This window comes from Pelodiscus sinensis, chromosome 1, assembly GCF_049634645.1.
Source record: "Pelodiscus sinensis isolate JC-2024 chromosome 1, ASM4963464v1, whole genome shotgun sequence".
NCBI classification, from domain to species: Eukaryota; Metazoa; Chordata; order Testudines; family Trionychidae; genus Pelodiscus; species Pelodiscus sinensis.
The window spans coordinates 44,972,651-44,998,589 of NC_134711.1; the positions used below are offsets into that span (position 1 = coordinate 44,972,651).

General features: G+C 41.7%; 1 protein-coding gene across 1 annotated transcript in view; it reads left to right on the top strand.

Moving 5' to 3' along the window:
- CTTNBP2 (cortactin binding protein 2) overlaps window positions 1–25,939 on the top strand; it is a 192,955-nt gene that overhangs the window by 157,942 nt on the left and 9,074 nt on the right. The window contains 6 exon segments of the mRNA XM_006122544.4: window positions 4,375–4,553; window positions 7,560–7,765; window positions 9,685–9,870; window positions 14,939–14,999; window positions 16,244–16,376; window positions 20,840–20,941. Of these exon segments, the coding sequence (XP_006122606.3) occupies window positions 4,375–4,553; window positions 7,560–7,765; window positions 9,685–9,870; window positions 14,939–14,999; window positions 16,244–16,376; window positions 20,840–20,941 (867 nt within the window).

Sequence of the window (25,939 nt, forward strand, 5' to 3'; positions counted from 1 at the left end):
TGAGCAAAATTGATCTCCAGGGTAATTGCAACACAAGAAAGAATAGCTGCAGTACATTAGGAAACAAAAGCTATGGAATTAAATGTCACTTTATGGAAATACCACTCTTGAGCCTTCCTAATCATAGTTTGATAAAATAACTTTTAAAGATGTTTTTTCTGCATTGTTGTTTCCAGTTTCTGATAAACAATTTGGACTGAAAACAAAATTGAATTCAGATAGTCTTTAGATTGACTAATGCACTGAGGCTGCCTCCTAAGGATGACCATGATCAACTTCTCTTTTAAACGTCGGGCAAGTAGTGTTTAAAATTTTAAGGTAGAAATAAGGTAGGTAAGGGGAACAATTATGACTTTTTGGTGAGAACTTGAAGACAATATTTTGGCAAAAAATCAATCAAGAAATTTCTCCCAATTTTTTCTGTAGATGGAGTTCCTTGATTGCGCTACTTCTCCCATGATGTTCTGTGGTCTCTTCTCATGATGAAGAAACCATTTTCATCATCAGTCTCTGCTATGGTATATCATGGAAAATGTAGTCTAGCTGGAATGTCAGTTCATTGAAGAGAACTGGGGGCGTATGAAAACTAAGGATGTTAAAGACTAGTCAACTATCCAATTAAGCAAATGCTTATTGGATAGTCAGTCGACTAGTCGATTCCCCCAGCCCCCCGCTGCCTCTATAAAATAGAGGCAGCAAAGGGGGGGGGGGGAGACAGGAGGTACTTCAAAGGGCAGCGCCACACAGCTGATCCCCAGCTCAGCTGTGTGGTGCTGCTCCTTTGAAACGCTGCCTTGTTTGTGAAGCTGACTTCTTTCATTGAAAAACTGGACTGAGACTTCCAAATAAAGGTTAATATTTTCCAGTCACTAATAATCTACCTTCCATTTGATCTCGCAGTTTAGAAATTAAAGTACAGTCTGCTGAACTATCAACACTGACCTTAACCATGCTTCTCTAGCTAAATTGTGATTTTGTTTGTTTTTTGTTTTGATCCAATTACTGTGACCTCACTTAAAGTGGTGGTTTATGTTACCCCCAAAATTTTCCACTGGAGACCACCTGGCATTACACTAGAATTGATTTATTATTTGAGGAATTTACACTCCACTATATGCAATATATGGTTAAACTAAAGAGGATAGAGCTGCCACTAAAGATTTAAACTAAAGGGGAACCAGCTATCTCACACATACAGACACATGCACATGCGCACACACACCTTCATTCATTCACTCATTCACACACATTCATTCCTGCCCTCAGACAGTCACACACTTACACAGGCATATGGTTTGCAGAAGGAGCCAAGGCATGTTGGCTCTGGAGGGTCTGCCTGCTGATCATGGCAGGAGAGTTGGTCAGGAAAGAAACTGGCTGCGGGAAGAGGAGCTTATCAGAGGGTGCTCTCTCCGTTTATTGCCTTTGTACAACCTCTGTGACTCACCCACATTCATCACCAGGGAGCATTCCGAGACTTCCCTTGATCCAGCAGAGCAGCAATGTCTCCTTAATTGGTCTGATGACTCATCACCTGCCTCCAGGTGCTCAGCCTTGCATTTTCTAATTCCAAACTCACAATAGTCTCTCTCTCTCACACACACACTCACACTCATGTCTTAGGGGAGAATGCAGTTTAGAACAAGTTACAAGTGAAGTGACTGAGTTACAAAGATTATAAAGTTGCAAGGCTCAACAATTACTAAGCTTATAGTAATTCTGAATATATAAAGCAAAGTTTCTGAGAGTTACAAAGTGGCAAGGTGCCAAGATTACAGAGTTTCAAGGTTTAACAAAGATTACAATGAATTGCAGAGTTTAAAAGGCAGTGCAGCTGAAACAGTTACAAAGCTTCAGAGGATCCTTTACAAATCACCTGTAATAAAGGGACTTACAAGACAACTGCCCCCCGCCCTTTCCCCCTGCCAGCAATGCAATCAGCAGGAGGTTTTGTCAGTCTCTAAGTCATGTGTTGGCAGGACCTTACAGTTTAGCGTACAGTAGAGTCCGGATTATCCAACATTCAGTAAACCGACATTCCGCTTTATCCGACATAGCCGCGGACAATTGTCAGCCGAGCGCAGCATCAGTATGCGGCCCCCAAGACCAGCTGCGCTGCGCTGCTATGCCGCATGCAGCCTCCCCGGCTGAAGAGGCTCCAGCAGTCTCCTGCGGGTCGGAGCCTTCTGCCAGCATTGCTTGGTCCCCATCCGTGCCTGGCCCCGGCCCCTTCCCTCCCTGCAGCTCCCAGGCGCGGGCTGGGAGAATGGCCTTACTCGCTGTCCCGTCGCTCTCCTGGTGCCACTGATGCTGCTCCTGCCGGCGCCGCTTCATCCCCATCCCTACCTGGCCCCTTCCCTCCCTGCAGCTCCGGGGGCCGGGGCCTGGCAGGGATGGGGACCAAGCGGCACCGGCAGCTATCCCTCCCTCCCTGTACTCCCTATTATCCCACTTTTTCAGTAATCCGACCACCTGTCTGTCCCGTTTAGGTCAGATAATCGGGACTCTACTGTATTTCCAGAAAATCCGTGAGTAAAATCAAGTAATAGCTCGGGCGGAGGCTTTTATGCAACAGTTTGGGGTGCAGGTGTGTGTACGTGGCTGGGAGGTGGGGTGTTGTGTAAGATTAAAACTCTTGTTTTGTAACTGACTTGATGTCCAGTTGGGCAGTAGAGTCCTTTATCCTCCAACAGGGGTTGGATAACCCCTCTACCCATTCCTCTGATCCCTGATGCTTTCGAGCCTGCCCCAGGTCAGAGATCTATAGATGTCCTTTGTGTAGCTAGCACAACTGGAGTTCTTCTCTCTCAGCCCTTGAGGAGAAATAAGCTTCAGCTCCCACCCATTTCCACTCACTGAGGACTCCCTAATCCCATCTCTTGGAGTGGGTGAGGAGCCTTTGAAGGCTAAGTCCTCAAGCACTCACAAGGAGCTGATGGAGCTGGAACTGTATTTAGGCATACTGCGAGGCCATTAAAGCTGATTGGAAGTGCGGGGAGGAGGCAGAACCAGGGAGAGCAAGCAGGGGGAGCCCCTCAAAGAGCCTGACCAATCTTCATCGTCTCCCTTCTCTACCGTTGTCACTTCCCCTACCAAGTCATAATGGGGGAGGGGGGGAGTATGGGCCATTTTTGAGTGAGTGGCATTGCAAAAAAAAAGTGGAAAATGTTGACAATTACAGTTTACTGCAACAAAATTGTGGCCTGCATTTTTCTTACAGCCTTATATGTATCATACAGGTTGGACCTCCCTGATCCGGCACCGTTAATACCAGATGAGGGATTTTCCTGGACCAGGGAAGGTTATTTCAACCTCTGCCCCACTGACCCCCCCCCCCCCAGTCCCCTCCTGGATTCCTGGCTCCCTCTGCAGCCGAGCTGGGCCACACACCAGTTCCCAGCCCCTCCCCAGCCCAGCTGAGCTACGTGCTGACTCCTGGGCCCCCACCCCCATGCAGCGTTCTGGGGCTTTCTCATCCTGGACCATCCATGGTCATGCTGGAGGTGCAACGTATAGTAAATAATCTGTCTACTTTAACTACATGTTGTGACCAAAATGAATTCAAATGGTGCGTGTCTTTATTTGGCCATATTGTTAAACAAAGAAATGGGAGATTTTATTTTTAATTTTTTAGCATTAGGAAGAGATTGTGATCCTATGAGAGCCAAGTCTTTTACTGCATCTCATTTTAAAATTAGCAAGTTTTGCATTCTCAACCCTGTAGCACAAGGAGGTTCAGCATTCATGTGGTGTCAGTGCCTGAACTTGATAGGGATTTGCACTTTTCACAGATTTTTTTATTTCTGAATTCAAATATGTAAGTTATTTTTCTTCATAAGCCCAGATATAAAATGTCAGTTTAGGGAAAATAATCCCAGATGTATTCTTCTTTATAAAAAAAATCTGCATATTTGAGAAATTTGTGTAAGCCCCAAAGTGAGGTTACTAAACAGTGGTATCAATTCTCTGTAAGTTATTCTTTGTAGGAACACAAGCTTTTTATTATTTATATCATTGTGCTTTGTTTCTTCTTTCACATGTGTATGTGATGGTACTTGTAACTTGCACATTCTAGGTCACTGAAGCTTTGTTTCTTTGATATACAAGTACTTTCACAAAATTATTTGAGCTCTGCTTTCTATGAAAATGTGTTTACTATATGTTTAAGGCAATAAGAGTTAATGCAGAAGTTTGGTACTTGATGAAAATTTGGTCATCTTAATCTGTCTTTTCCTGATTATTTAGATGAGATTTGTTTATTAAATGTTTTTTACTTGTATTTGATTTTCACAATGGGCAACATGTCAAAGTGCCAACCCCTTTCCTTATAAGTCTGAACTTATGTCAAACCCTTCGTCTTTTCTGTCTTTATAGTTTAGAGGCAAAGTGCCTCCTCCATGTGATCCAGTATGCAAAACCACAGACTGGATCCTTGCCATTTGGCACCAGCTGAACTCCTGCTTATCCCGTTTAGGTGCCCCTGAAGCACTCATAGGACCAAAACATTTCTTCTCTTGTCCAGTGGAACCTGGGAATAACCAAGTCACAGTGAAGTAAGATTTATATTCCCTGACTACCAGTGTTAAGATACAGTGAGGTATTAAAAATGTTATGATCATTTCCCAAATCTTATAAGATATTTTTTTATCTTGAAAATAGAAGTATCGTCTTTTAGTTGCAGTTATTAAAACGATTGTGTGCATCCCTAGAATTGTAACAGCCAATAAAATTGTGCAGAAAGCATACAAAGTTTCCTTTTTCTTCTGAAAATGTCATATTTTTAGTGTGCTAAATGAATATGCTCTACTTCTCAAAAGACCCCATGTTCCAACTCTTTTGAAAACATGATTACAATACAAAAATAGGGAAATATCTAAAATATTTGTGATTCATGGCTGTCAGTCTAAAACACTCTGCATTGCTATCATCAATGATTTATTTTGTACACTAGTCCAGCTACTTAGCATAGTCATACAAAACTCCTTCTAGCACATATTGTCCAGCCTGCTTTCCTACACTCCTCAACACCACAATAAGTCCCTGACTGTTTTCTCCTCCAGTTCCTGCCTGGTTTCAGTCTCCTCTGCTTAGCTCAAGCAGCTGTCTGACTCTTCCTGGCACTCTGTCATTACCTCCAAAAATTATTTACTTTCCCCCCCTTCCATTCTCTTCTATCCCAGAGATGCCCCCAATCACCACTTGGCCTTTCCCCAAAATATCCAGTCCATCAGTATCCAAATGTGGATTTGCAATTGGCTTGAAGCTCAGTGGTGGTTATTGGCTACTCAATCAATTATGCCATTGGGCAGGGGGAATATTGACAAAAAATCTGTCTCTCTAACAATTAGTTTAATCTAATCTGGGCCCATAAACACTGAAATGCCTGAGTCTTAACCATGTTGTTATTGCAGGGCATCACAACAGGCAGAGTTAAAGTTGCTGGAGTACCTTAACTATAAATTTCCAACCATAATGTGTTTGGATTCATTTTAAGTGCAGCCTTAACTCTGAATTGACTAAACTTATAATATGTAGTTTTTGAATAATGACAGCATTGCTGTAATGTTGTTTTTTACCCTTAGCTTTTGGATATGTTCTCTCAACCAAGATTACATTTTAATGTAGTTTTTGTCAGGGAATAAAAAGTAAAAATAAACATAGCTATAATGACGCAGGGGTAACTGTGTTAGTCTTTACTAACTTTAAAACTGTGAGTGGTCCTTTGGCACCTTAGAGGCTAACAGAAATATATATCTGAAGAATATTTCATCTGAAGAAGCTCATGATGCCATCTACATGTTTTGTTAGTCTTTAAGGTGCTACTAGATTATTTGTTGTTTTTCCTGTTACATACTAACTGGTTACCCCACTGAAGCTTTTAAAAAACAATGAATAGTCTAGCAGCACCTTAAAGACTAACAGAATATGTAGATGGTTTCATGAGCTTTCGTGGGTTGAATATGTCTTGCTTGGCAGTGTGGTAATTAGTAGCCTTGTCATTTAAATAATGATAATTAGTTTTCATTGATGGCTCACCGTGTGCTATTATTTCAGCCTATCTGACTGAACAATGTGCTCAGTAGGACATCAGTGACAGCAGTTTTTGCAGCTAGAATTTTGTTATACCTTTTCTTTTGAAAGTAACAAATCAGGCCTGGTCTACAGTAGAAAATTAGGTCAGTTTAACCACATTTCACAGGGGAGTGAAAAATCCACACTGCTGTGTGATGTAGGCAAGCCTACAGAAGTCCCTACCTAGACAGCATTAGATGGAAGAATACATTTGTCAGCTAGGTACCAGTCTATACTGAGGTGCTTCTGTGGCACAGCTGCAGTGGCATAGCAGTTTAAGTGTAGACAAGCACGCAGAACAAGTAAATTAAGAAGACTCCAGTTCCATGACTCTTGCTATTTTTCTGTTGCCCTTGTATTTCTATTATTCTTGGTCTTAAGAATTATGTGTGATCTTCCAAAGTGAGTTTTTTGTTTTATTTTGATATATAAAGCGGGTGTGAAAGGATGTTAGCTCTCTTTTTCTCCCCCCGTTTTATACCTTAGAAATATCTGTAGATTCAGGGCTACTGTTTGTTAATATTGTAGGAATTAACAGAATCTCATGTATTTTGAGAGCTTGAGTAGGACATGCTGGAATTAAGACAGACACAAGGCAGCCAGAGGCAAATTAATTTATTTAACCATGTGGAGGACATTATATGCCTACCACTTCTCACAAACTTTATAATTAACTGGGGAAGTGTAGATTTGCAAGGCTTGTATATTTGTAAATATAACTAACCAAGATAGACAGTCTTCAGCCTACCCCTAATGTGCTGCTCACTTCTGTGTCCTGTCACCCTTCCGCCATACAGGGATAAGGGTACAGGATGTCAAGGGGTAGCCTGCATCCACAAAGACTTCACACACCTCTTTGCTTTATAGGCCCAAGTTCACCAGCAAATTCCCACGTCTCATTTACCTATGGACACTGACATTGTGTAGTTTTTATCTGCACTATACAGGAGCTGAAGATTGCAACAAACAGCATTCCTATGTTATCTCTTGATATCATTTCCCATTTCTTCTCCTTTAACCTAGACATGCCTCTACAGTAGTGTGAGGAAGGCAAAAATATAACCAGAATGTTGCCACTCTTGAAATCCTCCCCCATCTTCAGACTAGCGATGGGGAGGTAGAGAAAGTCCCTCCTTTATGCAATCAATATTGGAAGAGGATCTTCTTTTGGGCATCATTCCCCTCCCCTGGGGGAAGCAAGGGCATTTTAGATCTCAAATGAAGGAAGGAGGATATCAAATGTTACTGGAAACCAAGTATTCAGTTAAATTGTTGACAAAATCAAAAAATGCAAGCATTTTGAATAAAACCACTTTCTCTTTAATTCATGGTAACCAAGGATGTCAGTTACTAATATTAAAACAAACAAAAAAAGGCACAAAATCATTTTCCTATCCTATCTGTTGAAGGTCATCCTTCAACAAATAAAAGGTGTAAAACATGTTTGATAACTTGTTCTGATGCTAAAGTTTTCTTTATGCGTCAAGGTGGCTGTCCAAATTGTGGAACACTGTCATTGCTCCCAGAGTTCAAGAAGCAATACTCTCCAGAGCTTCTGTGAAGAGACCATCTGCACGGGGACAAACAGCAGCTAAAAAAAATCCTAGCCAAGGCCAACAGGCTTTGGTTAAAGCAGCTCTCAGTATCTTGCTAAACAAAGCTGTCCTGCATGGCTGTCCTTTTCCACGAACAGGTAACCGTGAACAAGCTATACTGGAGGTTCTTAAACAGGATTAATATTAATTTTTTTAAAATAAATTCAGGTAGCACCTATAACTATCCATCATGCAAAACTTTTCATCAGTACATCTCAAAGCACTTGACAAATGAGGTCAGTGCTTAACATAGTAATTTCACAGGTCTGATAAAAAAGTCTTGTGATTAATAGAGTTTGATCCTGTTGAACAAAATAGTAATGAGAAATCCTAGAGGTTAGTTGTTTGCTAACTGTACATTAGTAAATTAGGTGATGAGCTTCCGTGGGCCAGACCCACTTCCTCAAATCAAATAGTGGAAGAAAATTGTCACAACCATATATACCAAATGATACAATTAAAAAAATGTTCATTTTTTAAAATTGTATCCTTTGTTATATAGGGTTGTGACAATTTTCTTCCACTATTTGATCTGAGGAAGTGGGTCTGGCCCATGAAAGCTCATCACCTAATAAACCATCCTGTTAGTCTTTAAAGTGCTACATAGTACTGTTTTTTGTTTCAGCTACACCAGACTAACACGGCTACATTTCTATCACTACAGGCAGTCCCCGGGTTACGTACAAGATAGGGACTGTAGGTTTGTTCTTAAGTTGAATCTCTATGTAAGTCGGAACTGGCGTCCAGATTCAGCCGCTGCTGAAACTGACCGCCAGTTCTGACTTGCATACAGAATCAACTTAAGAACCCCAAGCGTCCCCAAGTCAGCTGCTGCTGAAACTGATCAGCAGCTGATTCCAGGAAGCCCGGGACAGAGCAACTCTGCCTCGGGCTTCCTGTAGTCAGCGCTGGTCAGTTTCAGTAGCGGCTAAATCAGGACGCCTGGGGCAGAGCAGCTGGGGTGCTGCTGGGTTGCCCAAGTAGCGCCGCTCCTTGGCACTACTGGACCAACTCAGCAGCACCCCATCTGCTCTGCCCCAGGCATCCTGATTCAGCCGCTGATGAAACTGACCAGCAGCGGCTGAATCAGGACCAGAGCAGCTGGGGTGCTGCTGGGTTGGACCAGTAGCGCCCAGAGCGGCGCTGCGGGACCAACCGCAGCACCTCAGCTGCTCTGCCACAGGCGTCCGGAGAAAAGCCCAGTCTGCTGGTGGGGGGGGGGGGGGGGGCGTACTAGCTGCGCCCCCCCCCCGACCCCAGCAGACCAGGAAGACATGGGCGGCGGACCGAGACGCACCGCGGTCCCACCGCCTGGGTCCTCCGCAGCTTTGCTCCCCGTCTCCCTGGTCTGCTGGAGACCAGCAGACCAGGGAGACGGGGAGCAAAGCCTCTGAGGACACCAGCAGCGGGACAGCTGCGGGGCGTCTGGGCTGTCCCGCTGCCGGCTTCCCCCGCGGCTTTGCAAAGCCGCAGGGAAGCCGGCAGCGGAGCAGTCCAGGCGCGCCTGGGCTGCCTCGCTGCCCGAGCCCCCCTGCAGCTTTGCAAAGCCGCGGGGAAGCCGGCAGCGGAGCAGTCCAGGCGCGCCTGGGCTGCCTCACTGCCCGAGCCCCCCCACGGCTTTGCAAAGCTGCGGGGGGGCTCGGGCAGCGAGGCAGCCCAGGCGCGCCTGGACTGCTCTGCTGCCGGCTTCCCCGCGGCTTTGCAAAGCCGCGGGGGGGGGGGGGGGGGGCTCGGGCAGCCCAGGCGCCCCTGGGCTGCCCGAGCCCCTCCGTGGCTTTGCTCTGCGTCTTCCTGGTCTGCAGATCAGGGAGACGCAGAGAAAGAAAGACCCAGAGTACACGGGCGGCAGGACCGCAAGGTCCCGCAGTCCGTGTACTCTGGGGCAGCCCCGTTCGTAACTGCGGATCCGACATAAGTCGGATCCGCGTAAGTCGGGGACTGCCTGTATTGTACATTAGTACTGTGGCTACAATGCATTGTCGACTTTTCATTAAAATGTGCGTTAATATTGTTTCAGATTTGGATAGATATATAGCAGACTTTAAGGGAGGAAATTTCCCCTTGTCTGTGGTTTCAAGCTACAAAAATTATAATAAAAAAAGAGGAGAAAATGCTTCATGGAGAAAAGTAAGCACCAGTCCTCGTAAGAAGTCAAGTCATGCATCTTCCCAGCCATGGACTAAGCAGGAGGTTAATACGGAAGGTAAAGCTTGTTATTTTGGGTTATAAGAAATACATTACTCCAGCAATGGGCAACCTAGGCTAGTGAGTAGCCCTCCTTCATCTTAGTCAATTTCAAGATTTGCAAAACTAAGACGGTCTTCTATGATAGGATGGTTTTGCTAACTGTGCTTTGTGTATCTATGTTTTGCAGGGTGTGCTGATTGATCCATAGCAGTGTATTGGATGTAGAACATGGCTCTCTTAGTCAATGTTGTGTGCAATCAGCATATGCAACAGTAAACAAAATGTCTTGCTGGCCAAACATAGAACCTTCATTGGCGACAGGTTGCCCACCACTGAAATGGTGCTTCTTTGTCGAACAATGTATCAAGGTTCTATTGGTATTAGATAATTATTATAATTGTAATGCTTGGGGCTTCAAGGGCTATGATTATCTCCAAGGTTTGTGCCTGATCTAGTTGCCCCCTTTGGATGTCAAATGTATATTTTTGGGCAGTTTAAACAGATTGTCTCTGGATTTCTTGGAACTAATGTGTTTCTCTCTGTCTGTCTCGCTCTCTCTTTTTTTTTTAATTTAATTTCCCTTTCTGACCTCTCCTGTTACTCTCCCAAGCTGGGAATTTCCTTCTCATTCCTGTAGAATATGTATTGGGAAGCAACAACCTACTCCTGGGTTATATAACATTTGCTGCTTAGATATGAAAGAACTATATGCTACTCAGGAAAACTTGCAATTTCTCATTTATTCTCAAAGCCATATGCTATTATTTTATCCAGTATATTTTAACAATGATGTCACATGGTATATAAAGGGTTTTAATAACTCTATTAATAGAAAAAAAATTCAGTCCTTAATGCCATCCTTGAGGAGATGCATCTGAAAGAACTTGCCGCTTATAAACTGAAGAAAGATTTGGTAGAGTTCTCAATTTCTAGATATTTTAATTTTAAAGTGAATTACTAATACTTAAAATGTTGAATGTAAATATTCTGACCACAAGTTGTTTGCCAATTTTTACAGGCCAACCCTGGGTAATTACATTTTTTTCACAATTATTTTAAGAGTATAAATTACATGGGTCACCACCATCCTGTTATTAGAGATGGAGACTTCAACAAAATTGTAGACCCAATCCTTGATAAATCTGCTTCATCTCCATGTAAAAACATGATTACTTGTCAGGTATCATACATGTATGGCTGATTCAGGTTTATATGATATGTGGGATTATAATTTTTTGTGAGGGGGGGTTTCTGCAGCTCATTCAACGTAGTCACAATTGAACTATTTCTTAGTGTCAGAAGACTTGATCAGTTCAGTCACTGATTGTGGCTTTTTTATGTTATTATTATGGCTGACACTGCTCCCTTACATTTGTCTATTAGGCCCCCCTACTGGCATGCACCCCTATCTAAAATGTGGAGATTAAATATCATTCCACTGTTTGATTTAAAAAAAATACAAAAAACAAATGCCCCACCTCTTCATCAGCTATCACACTTTGGGAAACCTTTAAAGCTTTCATCAGAGGTCATATCATCTCTCATGTCACCTATAAAAAAAAGAAATGAAGGGAACCCAGAATTGACATCAATACATTTCTGTCCCAAAAGGCTGATTTTGCTTTATTCTGTTTGAAGCAAAACTACTGGGAATCAGGCAAGAGAGCTGGCAAGCTGTTGGCATACAGACATAAGCAAAAGGCAACAGTAATTACTATATAGTCCAACATCTTTATTGTGTAGACAGGAGAGTTTGCTCATTCTTGTTCTCAATAATGTAGGTGTTAAAGTTTTAGAGCCTGTAAAAATTCAGTTGGGAACTTATCTCTGTCAGGATTCTTTCCATTTGTCATTTCTTCCATAGTCTAAGTCATTCCAGAATTTCTAGAGAGAACTCAGAGAGCTGTGACAAAGGCAGTCTGCTAAAGAAGTTATACAAGGCATCTTCATTGACTCCTACTTCAGCTAAATATAGTTTGAATAAATCTGTTGAAATTGTTTTAGTATATGTGTGGTACGTAGCTATATAATATATATTACCACACAGCTTGGTCACATTTGTCCCGAAAGTTCAGCTTCCATCCATTTTTCCATGGAGAGATGGTCCTATGGAACAATCCTATCTTTAAAATTGGTGGCAGAACCTTGCTCTGGAGGAATTGGATGGACAGAGGAATTATGATGGTGTTGCAGCTAATTGATAATAATAAATGTAAAACATTTATACATCTTCAGCAACAGTTTGGCTTGCCCTGATCTGCAGCATTAAAATATCTCTAATTAAAGCATTTACTTGTAAATGTATTTGGACTGGATGTATTGGGAGCAACAGAAAGTCCAAAATGTACATTATTTTGGAGGAAACTCCCTGGAATTACTAAGCCAGAGATATCCATTTATGAGTTTCAGGCCCAAAAAATTCTGTCAAAGATTGGTATTTTGAGAGTTGCTTGGGTTATTAGTGATTTAGATACGCAGTTATCTCAGGCTCACTGGAATGCAATTGTATCTAATGTTAAAAAAGCAACTATAAACTTGAAACTATGGCTTATTCACCAGAAAATACTTTTTCAGATGCAGTGGTTCACACACAGGCTAATGATGATGGACTTCATAAATGCTGACCGCTATTAGAAATATAACTGCCTTGATGTCACATTAGCTGATGTTTTGGGAATGTCCCTGTATCAAACATTTCTAGTGGGGGGGAGGGATGGAATCAAAGGACCAGTTTGATATTGAATACTAAGATTGTATCCTCCTCCTTAAGTTTCATTTTTTGATACTGGAGCGGAGATTACCTGATAACAATATAGCATGCATCTAACAAGCAGCTTATGCTGCTAAAAAAAAAAATACTGCAAAAATGGAAAAGTGAATTTCTGCCAAATATTGATGCCTGACTCAAACAACAGGCATTGTGCAGAAAAGGTATGTCTGAAAAATTCAAAGCAATTTGGCTGACTTTTTAGAGGTCTTTGATTTAATGTGAACCTTGAAAATAGATGTGCAACTTCCCCGCCTCTCCCTTTATCTCACTCCATTTACTTCTTGCATTATGGTGAATCTGCTATTTTGATACATTTGTTGTATTTGAAAAAAAATATTTAAAAAGCAGCACCTAGAAAGATTATAAACTAACTCAGAAATAAAACTATAAAATGCCCTATTCAGCTGAAACTACAGGGAGGATTTGAATTGTCAGGCAGAATGAATTTTTGGAAGGTGTAATTTAAATAACCTGTTATGGATAACATTTTTACATTGGTAACAAGTACCATGCTATTTTTAATGTTCACAAGTAAGAGGCCTGACCTTAGTATGTCTTAAATAAAAGAAATGGCCAGCTCAGTAGCACAGTACCCCAAACATTATGTTAAGATAATGGTTTGTTCAGTATTGACTCAGGGACAAAAGTGCTTTTTCTGAATTGCCACTGCTGTTTCCTGGAGCAGACTAAGCTTGCTTGATAGTCTGCCATTTGAGCTCTGACCAGATCTAATCCGAGTTTGTTTCTGAGAGTTGATGTGAACACCACTCAGGGTCTTGCATGACCGTCTTATTAAAAAAACTAGGGAAATACAACCTAGCTGGGACAATGCTAAGGTGTGGTGGCTCTTAATACATTTAAAAGGCAGAGGCATAGTGAGGAGAAAAGGGCATGAGCCAGGAATCAGCTGCTTCTCAGCTTCTGCCCCATCGCGGACAATGTTCCTCTGCTTTTTAAATGCATTAACAGCTGGCAGCTCTTAATACATTAAAAAAGCAGAGGCACAGCGTCTTGAGACCTAGTGTGAGCCGGGACAGCTGATTCCGAGCTTGCGCTCGGTGTCCCCGCCCCCCACTGCACTTCTGCTTTTTAAATGTATTAGAAGCTGCCTGATAGAAGCAGCAAGAGGGGGGGGGGGGGGGAGAAGTGACTAGTCAAGTCATTATTCGACAGCCTGATAAGCATGTGCTTATCAACTAGTCGACTAGTCACTTCTATCCCTATTAGGAACCATTATGGACCACAAGCTAAATATGAGTCAACAGTGTGACCCTTGCAAAAGAAAAAAAAGCAAACATTATTAACAGGAGTGTTCTAAGCAAAACATCAGAAGTAATTCCGCTCTACTCTGCACTGATTAGGTCTCAAATGAAATATCGTGTCCAGTTCTGGGAGCCACATTTCAAGAAAGATGTGTACAAATTGGAGAAGATCCAAAGAAGAACAAAAATAATTAAAGGTCTAGAAAACATGACCTATGAGGGAAGATTTAAAGAATTGGGTTTGTTTAGTCTGGAAAAGAGAAGACTGAGAGGGGACATGATAATCTCTTTCAAGTATTTTAAAGGTTATTATAAGGAGGAAGGAGAAAAACTAGTCTCCTTAACTCCTGATGATAGGACAAAAAGCAATGGGCTTAGTCTATAACAATGAGGTTTAGGTTAGATATTAGGATAAACTTCCTAAGCACAGAAATAAATTGCCCAGGGAGACTGTGGAATCTCTGTCATTGGAAGTTTTTAAGAGCAGATTAGACAAACACTTGTCAGGGATGATCTAGACAGTGCTTGGTGCTACCAAGAGTGCAGGGGACTGGACGTGATGACCTCTTGAAGTTCCTTCCAGTTCTATGATCATATGATATGGTATTTTTTATTATAATTGTATCTAAAGATTATTTTGGACTCTTGATGATGTATATTAAGAGCTGACATTTGGAGGGAAATGGAGACACAGTGGGACAGTGGATTTCGTTTTAATAGCCTCTCAGTTCAAATGTTCGCTATGATAAAAAGTAATGATGATTTGGTTGGTTTCCTTCTACTTGTGAGGACCAGAACTTGTGCCAGTAGTCTATGCTATGCCTAGGGTCCTGCTTAAGAAAGTGGGCAGATCCTGGCCCCCACTCAGGTCCCCTTGTGGCACTGTAATAGTGCCAGAGGGCCTTGATTACCTTGGCAAGATGCAGGGGGAGTGCTGTGCTCTGATGAACAGCCAATAGGAATGTGTTTTGCTATTTAGTACACCTTATAATGAAGAAAACAATAGAATTATTCTGCATACTAAAAAGTTTAACTTTTTCCCTCTTGCACAGGTATGAAAACAAAGAACATGTTGCAACAAAATTGCAACAAAAAGGCTTCTCTTAGCAAAAAGTAAGTTGCTTTTTTTTTAATTGTAGCATTTAGTAAAGACTACAGATTAGGGATGTGCAAGGTTAACCACCTAACCGGTAACTGTCAATCACTCTTAACAGGTGATGGTTACCGGTTCTGGTTAACATGGGCGGGGGAGGCTGAAGCAGTTCCCCATTCACTGTGGGCAGGAGGCTTCTCTAGCCCTGTGGGGCCCGCTGCAGACAGGAACTGCTCTGGGTGTCTGGAACAGCTCTTGTCCCCAGCAGGTCTGGGTGGGTCACAGTAAATTTCATGTTTAACTGGTTCAGCAATAACATGGAATTTTATATCCCTAGTACAGATACTACTGTGTCAAAATCAGTTCACTGTTGTAAGTGAAGAGTTTGTTTAGTTTGTCTGTGTTTGATTTCAGAACTGAAGTAGGCTTTTTAATTTTAATTTTTTTGGGGAAAAAAGGTACGAGGCTTTTAATTATAATTTAGAACCTATTTCAGTACCTTAATCCTTTTCACAGATTATGTTCCTTTGAGTTATTAGAATTTTCTAGGACTTGGAGAATACTATATCAAGCTCTTCTTACTGTGGCTTATAAAAAGCAGGTTGTCTTTTCATCCATAGATGTACAAAGAAACTGTCTGGTTATTTCAGTCTACTGAATGGAAATCTGAAGTTTGTATAATATGTGCACTTCAGTCTAAATGATATGGAATATCTTCATGTAGCTAATGAGCAAAATGTTCAAGGGGACTGCATTTTGTGCTACCATGTGTGAGAAACCACTGCAGATCTGAAATTCATAGCTTTGTAGAGCACAGAATCCTTTGTGCTTCTAGAATTAGCTCCTTTTAATTGAAGTAGTTGGAAATGGCTCCAAAAAGAATGTGGAGGATAGCTGCAACATTGAATTGGTGTAGTCAAAAGAAAGAGAAGCACTCTGCTGCTGACTGGTATTTATACTTGTCATGCAAGCATTCTTTGTTGAAACAATGGAGAGAGCAGATTAAATTGTGTAAAAGAGGGTCTATTACGAAGCAACAGAATTAAAGACTGACTGCTACAGTTGCCTAAACGGGATGCTATTCCTGTTCCCTCTGTTGGTACATCCTACAGTAGGGGAGTTACTGAGATGACAGTGTAGTTACAAAATCTTTGTAAAAGGAGGAGAAGGTGTCCCAGTGCCCCAAGAGAAAGTATAAGTGTAAATATATTAATTATGTAATAGTCCACTTTCAATTGTCCTGTCCCTGATTTTGTATTCATAGCTCTTCAGAGAATGAGCAGCTAAAAGTATTAAATCAGGAGCAAAGGCTGTCCCTTGGTTCTGATGATGAAGTAGATCTTGTTCAAGAACTTCAAAGTTTGTGTTCCAGCAAATCAGAGTCTGATATAAGCAAGGTAAACATTTGGGGTTTAAATAGTATGCATATTAATCACATGAATTTGTTTAATCCATAAGTCCACATCTACACTGCACCGTAGTTCGAAATAAGATATGCAATTTAAGTTATGCAGATTGTATATCTTATTTCGATCTAATTTTGAAATAACCAACTGTTCCGAAACATCCCTTACTCCTTATGGAATGAGGTTTACAGGACATTGGAATAGCGAGCCCAAAATAATGGGCTTGCTGTGCAGATATGGGATAGCTATTTTGGGATACTCCGGTATCCCAAAATAGCGTTCCAGTGTAGACACTGCCTGATAGATTTCAGATTTTAAAATAATTTTTATTAACTGGAGATGTGCAAAAATATAGTAATATATCTGTGATTGATTTCATCATGATTTGCTTTATTTTAAAAAAAAGTTAATTCTTAAATATCATATCATGCACTCAGAATGCTAAAATGTATTGATTCATACATGTTAGAGAACTTAAAGTTCTATCAGATACTCTGCTTGAATATATTGTTGTTATCGACATAATATTTTCTATTGCTTTTGCCAGCCTAGTTTTAAGTGATTGAATCAGTTGTATTTTTACTACTTCCATTGGGAGTCAATTTCATTGCCTAATAGCAATACAAAGTTTTTCTGATGCACATTGTCCAGTGCTTACCATAATCCCATTATTCCTAATTAATAATTATACCCCAAGGATCTCCCTAAATAATCCCCATGTTGTTTAAACCTTTCCAGAAATTTTGTTTTATTGTACACTCTGTGTGATCTTGGATACCAACAAACTTTTAATCAAGAAATAGTTGTGGTGGGAAGCTTTATAAACCTGTTTTATTTAATTCCCTGTGAAATTAGCTTTTACCAGCCTTATACTATGAGCCAGATGCACTGAAGCTGCACCAGCAAATCCCTTTTTATCAATTTTATGGCTCTCCTTTGGATTTTCTCGTTTGTCCATACCCTTCTTAATAGTGTAACACTCAAAATCAGACAGAAGACTAGCTGAAGCCTCACCAACACTGAGTAGAGGAAATAATATCAGTCATGTCTTGCATACTACCCTCGTATTAATACGTCAACTAACATTTTTAAACAGTTGTGTAGGCAGGGTTTAACATCTTCAAAAGCTGATGTCATTGATACTTTTTTTCCTAGCTAGAATAGGGAAGGACAAGATGAAAAGTATTTAAATACAAAAGTATTTAAATTAGATGCATTAAAGTTGGCAGGGCCTGATGAAACTTAGGGTACGAGGACTGAAGCAATCTTGGAACCATAAATAGCATTCAAGAAATCATGAAGGATGAGTGAGGTCCAAGAGCAGTGGTCTCCAACCTTTTTACACCAAAGATCACTTTTTAAATGACAGAACAAGCCAAGATCTACTGCTCCATTCTTCCCCCAAGACCCCGCCCCTTCCTTGAAGCCCCACCCTCTCTGTTCTCCATCACTTGCTCTCCCTAACCCTTATACTGCTGCTTTTTTTCCCCAATTCTTCTGTAGAAAGAGGTTTTTCCAACATTCGGCCTGTCTAGACTGGACCAAATGTCAGAAAAACCCCTTCTTTTGGAAGCCCTCTTATTACTTATGGAAAGAGGAATATAGGGGTGACCGAAAGATCATGTTTGCTCTTCCACTAAAAGAAGCGGAAGAACAAATGCATCCCTGGATGCAGAAGAGTTTTTCTGGGATATCTCCAGAATCCTGAAAAACTCCTGCAGCCTAGCCGTACTCTCACTGGGTTGAGACAGGATGTGTAGGCTCTGGGGTGCGAATGAGGGATTTGGGTGAGGGAAGGGATGAGAGGTGCAAGCTCTGGGAGGAAATCTTGATGCAGGAGGAGGTGGATAAGGGGACACTGGCTCGGAGAGGGGGCTCCAGGCCAGGCAGTGTTGGGGTCAAATGTAGGGTTAGGGTACTAAGCAAGCCACTCACTTCTGGATATGAGGGTTCAGAAATTTGGGTTGGGTATGTGAAGGGCTCAGGGCAGGGGGTTCCAGTGTATGATAGGCTCAGATTTAGGGGGAAAAGGGAGTGCAGGAGTGTTATGATTCTGTGGCCAGATGGGGGCTTGGCCCCAATTGGGGATTTGTTGGCCAGGATTCATTTTTAAATGAAATACTATGTCAAACACAAAAAGTTTCTGCAGTGTCTTTATTTCTGAGAAGCGCGGGGAACCTGTTTTGAGTCAGGGGTCACTGACCCACAGAAAAGTCAGTTGGGGCCACACAAGTGAGATGCAAAAAAACCCTCCTCCAACCCCCCCACACCCCCAAGCTTCACTAATGTGGCCTCAACTGTGTTGGTGGGAGTAGGGGACATAGTACTAGAGAAGGGTGCTAGTGGGTGCTTCGGCAGGGGACAGGGTGCCAGTGGGGACAGAGTTCTGTGGGTGGGTACCCGGGGCCAACCCACCCCTCCTGTGGCACAGAAAAGCTGCCATGCTCCTCCTCCGGGGCCAATGCCCCTTCCCGCAGCGCACCCAGCACGCCACAGACCTGTAGGAGGGGAATAGCCAGCGCACTTCCGGAACCCCCGGAAGTGGCGCGAAGCTTCAGGACTTCCGTCCACCCCGTGGGAAGCTGGAACTACCTCCATTGTAGCTGGAGGTAGGTAGTGGGGATTCTCGGGGGTTGGGGGGAAATGGGGGGAGCCTGATGCCTCACGATCAACTGGTTGAGGCCTCGCAATCGACTGGTCAATCGTGATCGACTGGTTGGTGACTACGGTCCTCGAGGACTAGAAGAATGCAATATATATGTTTACCAATCTTTAAAAAGGGGAACAAAGGGTATACAGGGAATTATAGACCAGTCAGCCTAACTGCAATAACTAGAAAGATACTGGCACAAATACAAAATCAGTTTGTAAGAATCTAGAATATAATAGGGTGATAAACAGTGTTCCCTATCTGTGTGCTAGTGCAGCCTCTCAGAAGAAATTCAGGTGCTGCCCAGCTGATTAGGAGAGGATTTTTGTATCTACTGGTGGTGAACATTCACGTGTGCCTCAGTGCTCATAAAAATGTATTCTGCTCATGGATGGAGAAGATTAAAGGGAACATTTGATGTACGTAATAGCCAGTATGGATATGTCAAAGAACAAATAATGCTGAACCAAACTAATTTCCTTCTTTGAAAAGGTTACTGGGTAGTAGATAGGGGAAAAGTTGTAGACATGATTTATTTTGAATTAAGTAGCCTTTTGACAATACTACATGATCTCATAAGCATACCAGAGAAATATCTAGATTAAATTACTATAAAGTAGGGCATAAACCGTTGAAAAACTGTATGTGGAATAGTTCTGGTTCACTGTCAGAGGGAGGATATATCTAGTGGGATCTCATAAGGGTCTCTTGGGTACCGTTTATCATTTCCATTAATGGTTTGGATGATGCAACAGAAAAAATGCTTATAAAATTTGCAGATGACACCAAGATGGAAGAAATTGCAAGCACTTTGGAGGATAGAATTCAAAATGACCTTGATGAACTGGAGAATTGGCCTGAAATTAATGTGAAATTGAATAAAGAGAAGTTATAATTATTACACTAAGGAAGTATAAAACTAAAAAAATGACCAATGTAGCACAGCTACAAAATTGGGAATAACTAGCTAGGCAGTAGTACTGCTGAAAAGGATCTGGGGTTTATAGTGGTATTTCAAATTGAATCTGAGTCTACAATGTGATGCAGTTAAAACACAAGGATTGTATGTGAGATATGATTGGTAATTTTCCTCTACTCAGTGTTGATGAGGCGTCTTCTAGAGTTTGATGTCTGTTTTTGAGAGTTACACTTTAAGAAGGATGTGGACAAACAAGAGAATCCAAAGGAAAGCAATAAAACTGATAAAAAGTTTAGAAGACTGACCTGTGAGGAAAAGTGAAAAAACTGGGCATGTTTCATCATGAGAGAAGAGGACTGAGTAGAAATCTGATAAATATGAAAATATGTTAAAGGGCTATTGTAAAGAGGATGATCAACAATTTTTGTCTATATTCAGTGAAGATAAAACAAACTCAATCTGCAGGAAGGGAAAATTAGTTTAGATTCTAGGATAGCTTTCTAAATACAAAGACATTAAGTACTGAATAGGGTATCAAGGGATGTTATAGAATCTTTAGGTTTTTAAGACCAGATTAGACAAACACCTCTCAGGGATGGTCTGAGTATACCTGGCCCTGCCTCAGTTGACAATGTGGGGAATGGACTAATGGATTTTTGGAGGTCCTTCACAGTTCTGCATTCCAATGATTCTGTAAACTTGAATGTGCTCCCCCCCCCCTTTTTTTTCCTTGCATACAGTTGGGATTTATTACTCCTTCTCTTGAAGTTTATACACAGTTCCCATAATCTCCCATGCAAAGGAAAACATGGATAAAGAATAGACCCAAGAATCTTCAAAAGGAAATATAAAAGACTTCCAAAATACTGTTTTTTTTTCTGTTAGATTGCTGATTCTAAAGATGAGCTCGTGATGTTTAGAAGCTCTCAAGTTGATCCTCCGTTTTCAGCAAGCAGTACTAACCAAAGTAAATTAATGTCACAAAAGGTATGGGATATACAATTACTTTCATAAGAGTGCAAAAATACTTGTGTATAAACTATTTGGAAGATTTTTTTAGCACTCACTACAAATCTGAGTTCTTGATGGGAAATAGAAAGATTAAAGTACCTTAATTCCTTTGTCAGTTAGTGACACAATGGTAAAGTGATATAGTTAATAATGTTTAGTAATCACTGTGGGCCAAGTCATTGGTGATTAAACCAGGTATGTGTTTGGCCCATGTGTGGTTTTCATAGTTACATGATGACATCTACTGGTAAATATAATAGATAAGCATGATATTCCCATTAGTTTCATCAAGCTTTTTGAAAATTTGTACTTTTTTAGCATTGAGCATTTTCATAGTAGCCTTACAAGATAAAGTTATTAAATGAATGGAAGTAGTCAAAATTTCCTTTGCATCTTTTTACTTTGTCATCCTTATTACAGATTCCCAAAGCATATACTAGTTTGAATCAGATTACTCCTGTCTTCCCTAACTAGAAATTAATCAGGCTGACATTGATTGGAAAGCTCCCAGCTAGTGGAAACATTGAGAAACTGGAACCAATTATAGTTCAGGAGGCTGTGCAAGTGAGACATATATCGGGTTTTTTTTATGGGGATTAACTTCTTTTCATCAGAACTTGATGTATGTTTCAGTGCACATTATCTTATAAGCAGCAAAAAACAAAAAAAATAAATAAATTTTAATTTGGTGCCCCCAGTTTTTGGAAACAAAGAGTCCAGATGTAAAATGAGACTATTAAGTACAGGGCAGTTTGAACATGTGAAGCACAGGTGCCAAAAACCTGCTGCTTTGTTACCGGAGGGCATAAAGTTATCTTTCAGAAAATAACTGGGTGATCACAAGTATATTTGTTGAATAAGAACATAAGAATGGCTATACTCAGAGCCGGCCCAAGGTATGGGCCAACCGGGCTACCACCCGGGGCGCCCCATTGTAGGGGGCTGCCGGGCCGGGCAGGGGCAGCACTGTGCATGTGCCGCACACCCAGGGGCAGAGCTGTGCATGCGTCGCACTCCTGGGGTTGGCGCTGCGCTCCCAGGTCTGAGGCGCACAAATGGCTCGGGCCGGCCCTGGCTATACTGGTTCAGAACAAAGGTCTATCTAGCCTACAGTGGCCAATGCCAGATACCCCAGAGGGAGGGAACAGAACAGGTAATCACCAAGTGATCCCTCCCCTGTCACCAGATTCCACCCTCTGACAGAAGGTAGAGACACCATTCCACCCAGCCTGGCTAATAAGTATTTATGGACCTAATCTCCATGAATTTATCTAGTTCTTTCTTGAACCCTCTTAAAGTCCTGGTCTTCACAACATCCTCTGGCAAAGAGTTCCACAGGTTGTCTGTCCCTTGTGTGAAGAAATACTTCCTTTTGTTATTTTAAACTTGCTACCTATTATTTTTATTTGGTGACCCCTCTAGTTCTTATGTTATGGGAACAAATAAATAACTTTTCCTTATTCACTTTCTCCATACCTGTCATGATTTTATAGACCTCTATGATATCCCTCCTCAGTCTCCTCTTTTCTAAGCTGAAAAGTCTTTTTTTTAAATCTCTCTTCGTATGATATCCATTCCAAACCCCTAATAATTTTTGTTGCCCTTTTTTGAATCTTTTCCAATGCCAAGATATTTAGTTATTTTTCTGAAAAATGATATCAGAAAGAAATCACATAAATTCTCTGCAAATTATGTCAATTTGAAATCTATAAAGGGAAAACATATTTAAAAATACAATAGGTAGCATTTTGATACAGAGTTCTGCAGTAACATTGAGACTCTGATAATACTTTACTTGTATAATGTTACCTTCCATCCTAGAATTTCAATGTAACTTAATGCACAGTAAGATAGGTAGGTGTATCACCCATTTAGTGATGAAGAAACTGAAATGAATGACTTGCTCTATGACGAGGCCATAGAAGAAATCTGTGATAGGATTGGGAATAAAGTGCAGGCCCCCTTGAATTAATTTTACAGGTAAACCACCAGACCTTCTGCTGCATAGGATGTACTACTCTTTCTCCTTCTAACTTCTGACTTAAGCCCAACAGTGCAATGTTTATAGAAAAAGTTGAATTCTCTCTAGTGTCACAAAATTAAAATATAATTCTGGGTAGCACTAAAGGTATATTCTGACCAGAAGCTTCAGAACTATAATAGGAAGAAGGATGGTATGTTTGCTGAGGCAGTGGATTTAGGAGTTCTGGACTGAATACGTACCTCTAACAGGAACAAACTCCCGATGGACTGACTTTGCTCAGTATCTCTGAACCACAGCTGTACAATGGGGATAATGCTTCTGTATCTAGCAGACGGTTACCTCTGTTGTCCTAACTATACGGTTTTGATCGGTGCTCGGTACCAGAGTCTCAAAATGTTTTCCACGTAAAATCAACAGAAATTTCTGGAACTTTCCCTTTTGGGATAGAAACTCAGTTTGGAGTTAAATTAATGCGTGTTAGTAAGGTGCTCAGGTACAGCAGCAAAGAGGGCTAAGTGTATACCTAGACAGTTAACAGGAGTATTTTGATGCATTACTAGAACCAAGGAGAACTTGCAAGGAAAGTAGCAAGGCAATCAGTCCTTTATTTTCCTTTTTTCCTGAAGTGTGTACAGAACATGTAAAAGAGTAGGTGGTAAGTTAAATTAAATCAGCATTCGGAGAAATTCATGCTTCTGTAAAGATACTGACTTAGATCGACAGCTGTGGCTGAGAAACATACATTGTAGCTTGGCAAGTGTATATACGTGAAACTGGCCTTTATGCTCCCATAATTCTAGGACATATAAGGGCTTCTGAGAGTCCCAAGAGGCAATATTACAACAGTGATTAAGAAAGACAGGGAGCCCTAGCCATGCCTAAGTTTTCCCAGATAGGCATCCTACACTTTAGGATGACACTTCTGTAGCTGGCTACACCAAATTTGTGTGTGACAGTGTCTGAAGTGCAAAATGGTTGAACACCATCAAATCAAGGCCATCATTTATGCAGGATCCTCACTCCTGGGTCATAGTATAAGACCAGCAGAACTAAGGTTTTTGGTTTGTTTGTTTTTTAAGTCTTGAGGGTAACAGTAGTAGGATAAAGTATGGCCCCCTATTAGCAGTCACATGCAACTCGCTGCTAAGTATAAATGCTGCCCTTGGAACATGTGAGTTAATGTCTTCTTGATAACAATCAGTAAGGAGCTCCCTTAAGACACTGCACCTGATTGGGCATCACTGCAGCTCTTCACCAATTCCAACAATGCCGTGCCGTTAACCTTTCTTAGCCATTGGCTCTACGTCATGTGATGGTCCCTATGGTGTGTACTGAGGGGTCCATATGCAAACCATGTATTTGGAGCTGTGGAATTTGAAAGTAGTGTCCGTTGATCAGGACATGCACCCTGGCTCACTTGGTGCTTCTCTCCCTTGTAATAAAGAATTGGCTATAGTGACCACATCTCCAGTTCCTTGTCATTGCCTTATGTCCTGGGTCAGAACTTTGTGTCTGAAAAGTTTGACGCACTTTTAAACAAGATGGTTATACATCGTTTTATGAGTGTTACAGTAGCATTACCAATTTGCTGAAGCCTGCTCCTTCATGGCTGGTGGCCAGGAGCCTGAGGACTGCAGCAGTGCAAACTGGAACCCTGAGGCTGTGGCAGCAGTTTAAAGGGCTGACACAGTAGCTAGGAGCCCTGGGCCCTTTTTAGTCACCAGACCCCATGGCAGCTGCCTCTTTTGCCACCTTCTTGTTGGAGATCCTGCTGGTAGGGTCCAGCAGCACTGCTGCAGTAGCAGATTAACGTCTCTGCCCTTTTTGCCCAGGCTGCTACTGCAGCACTGCTGAAACCTACTAGCAGGGTCACTGACAGAGGGGTCCCAAAGTCAGCCAAGTGTGGGATAACCAGACAGCTGCCCACTTTCACCTTTTCCTTGATCCCAATACTACCTCCTGAGAACCAACCCAATGTACAAGTGAACATAGGAATACTTTAATCCAGTCCTGCCAGTGCCACCAGAACTGTCAAGATTTCCCTCTTCATCTGCAGATGAAACGGTAACAGCAACATTCCCTTCTCCGAATGACTGCAGGCATTTTCAGGAACTGTTGCAGAGAGTCACGAGGAAACTCCAGATTCTCCTGCAAGATGTGCAGGACACCTGGCATAAACTGCTTGATAACCTCCATACCTTGGGATCAGCCAAAATTACATTGCCAGTTAATGACGCTGTCCTGTCATGGGAGGTTCCCCTGAAATATGCACAGCTGCCCCCACACCTGCCAAAAAACATCCTTCTCCAAACTCCCTAGTTGTCCAGGCTGCAACTGAACAATCCCAATAATATCACCTTTCATTGACACCAGCTGATGAGGGCAAGCATTTGGACCTTGTAGGAGGAAAGGTATTTCTCTTGTCTAGTTTTCAATTCAGGATCATGAACTATCAGACATTACTAGCCAAGCGCAACTTCCTGACCACAAGATGATCTGGCTTGTTTTCAGGTGCTTCTTGATGAACGAAAGCTGGTAGCCAGAACAGGCCTGAAGTTGGCAGCAGATGCAGAAGATACCTGATCTGTGGTCATAGTTAGACATAGGGAGTCTTGGCTCCAAAGGAGGTACAGAACACTATGGAAGAGGTCTCAGTTAAACCCATATTTTTAACCAAAAGAGAGATTAATTGCTGCATACTCTCTCTTCATCTACATTCTTGCCCTGAAGTGCAAATTCCATCGTCCACCAAACACTATAGATTTCCCATTCTACCTTAAAGGTCTTGAGGTGCCCCCAAGGAAATGCAAGAAAACTCAGTGGTCTCACCTTCCCGGGTCCTCTTTATGGACTTCGATGTCACAGCTACAGCCTCCAGCAAAGAGGTGTTTCTGAAGTGACCCAAAGAGTCTATCACCTCACAACCCTCCTACTACTTTGAGGGTTGTTTAGCCCTCTTTTCCCGTGCTTGGCATACAATAACAATGGAC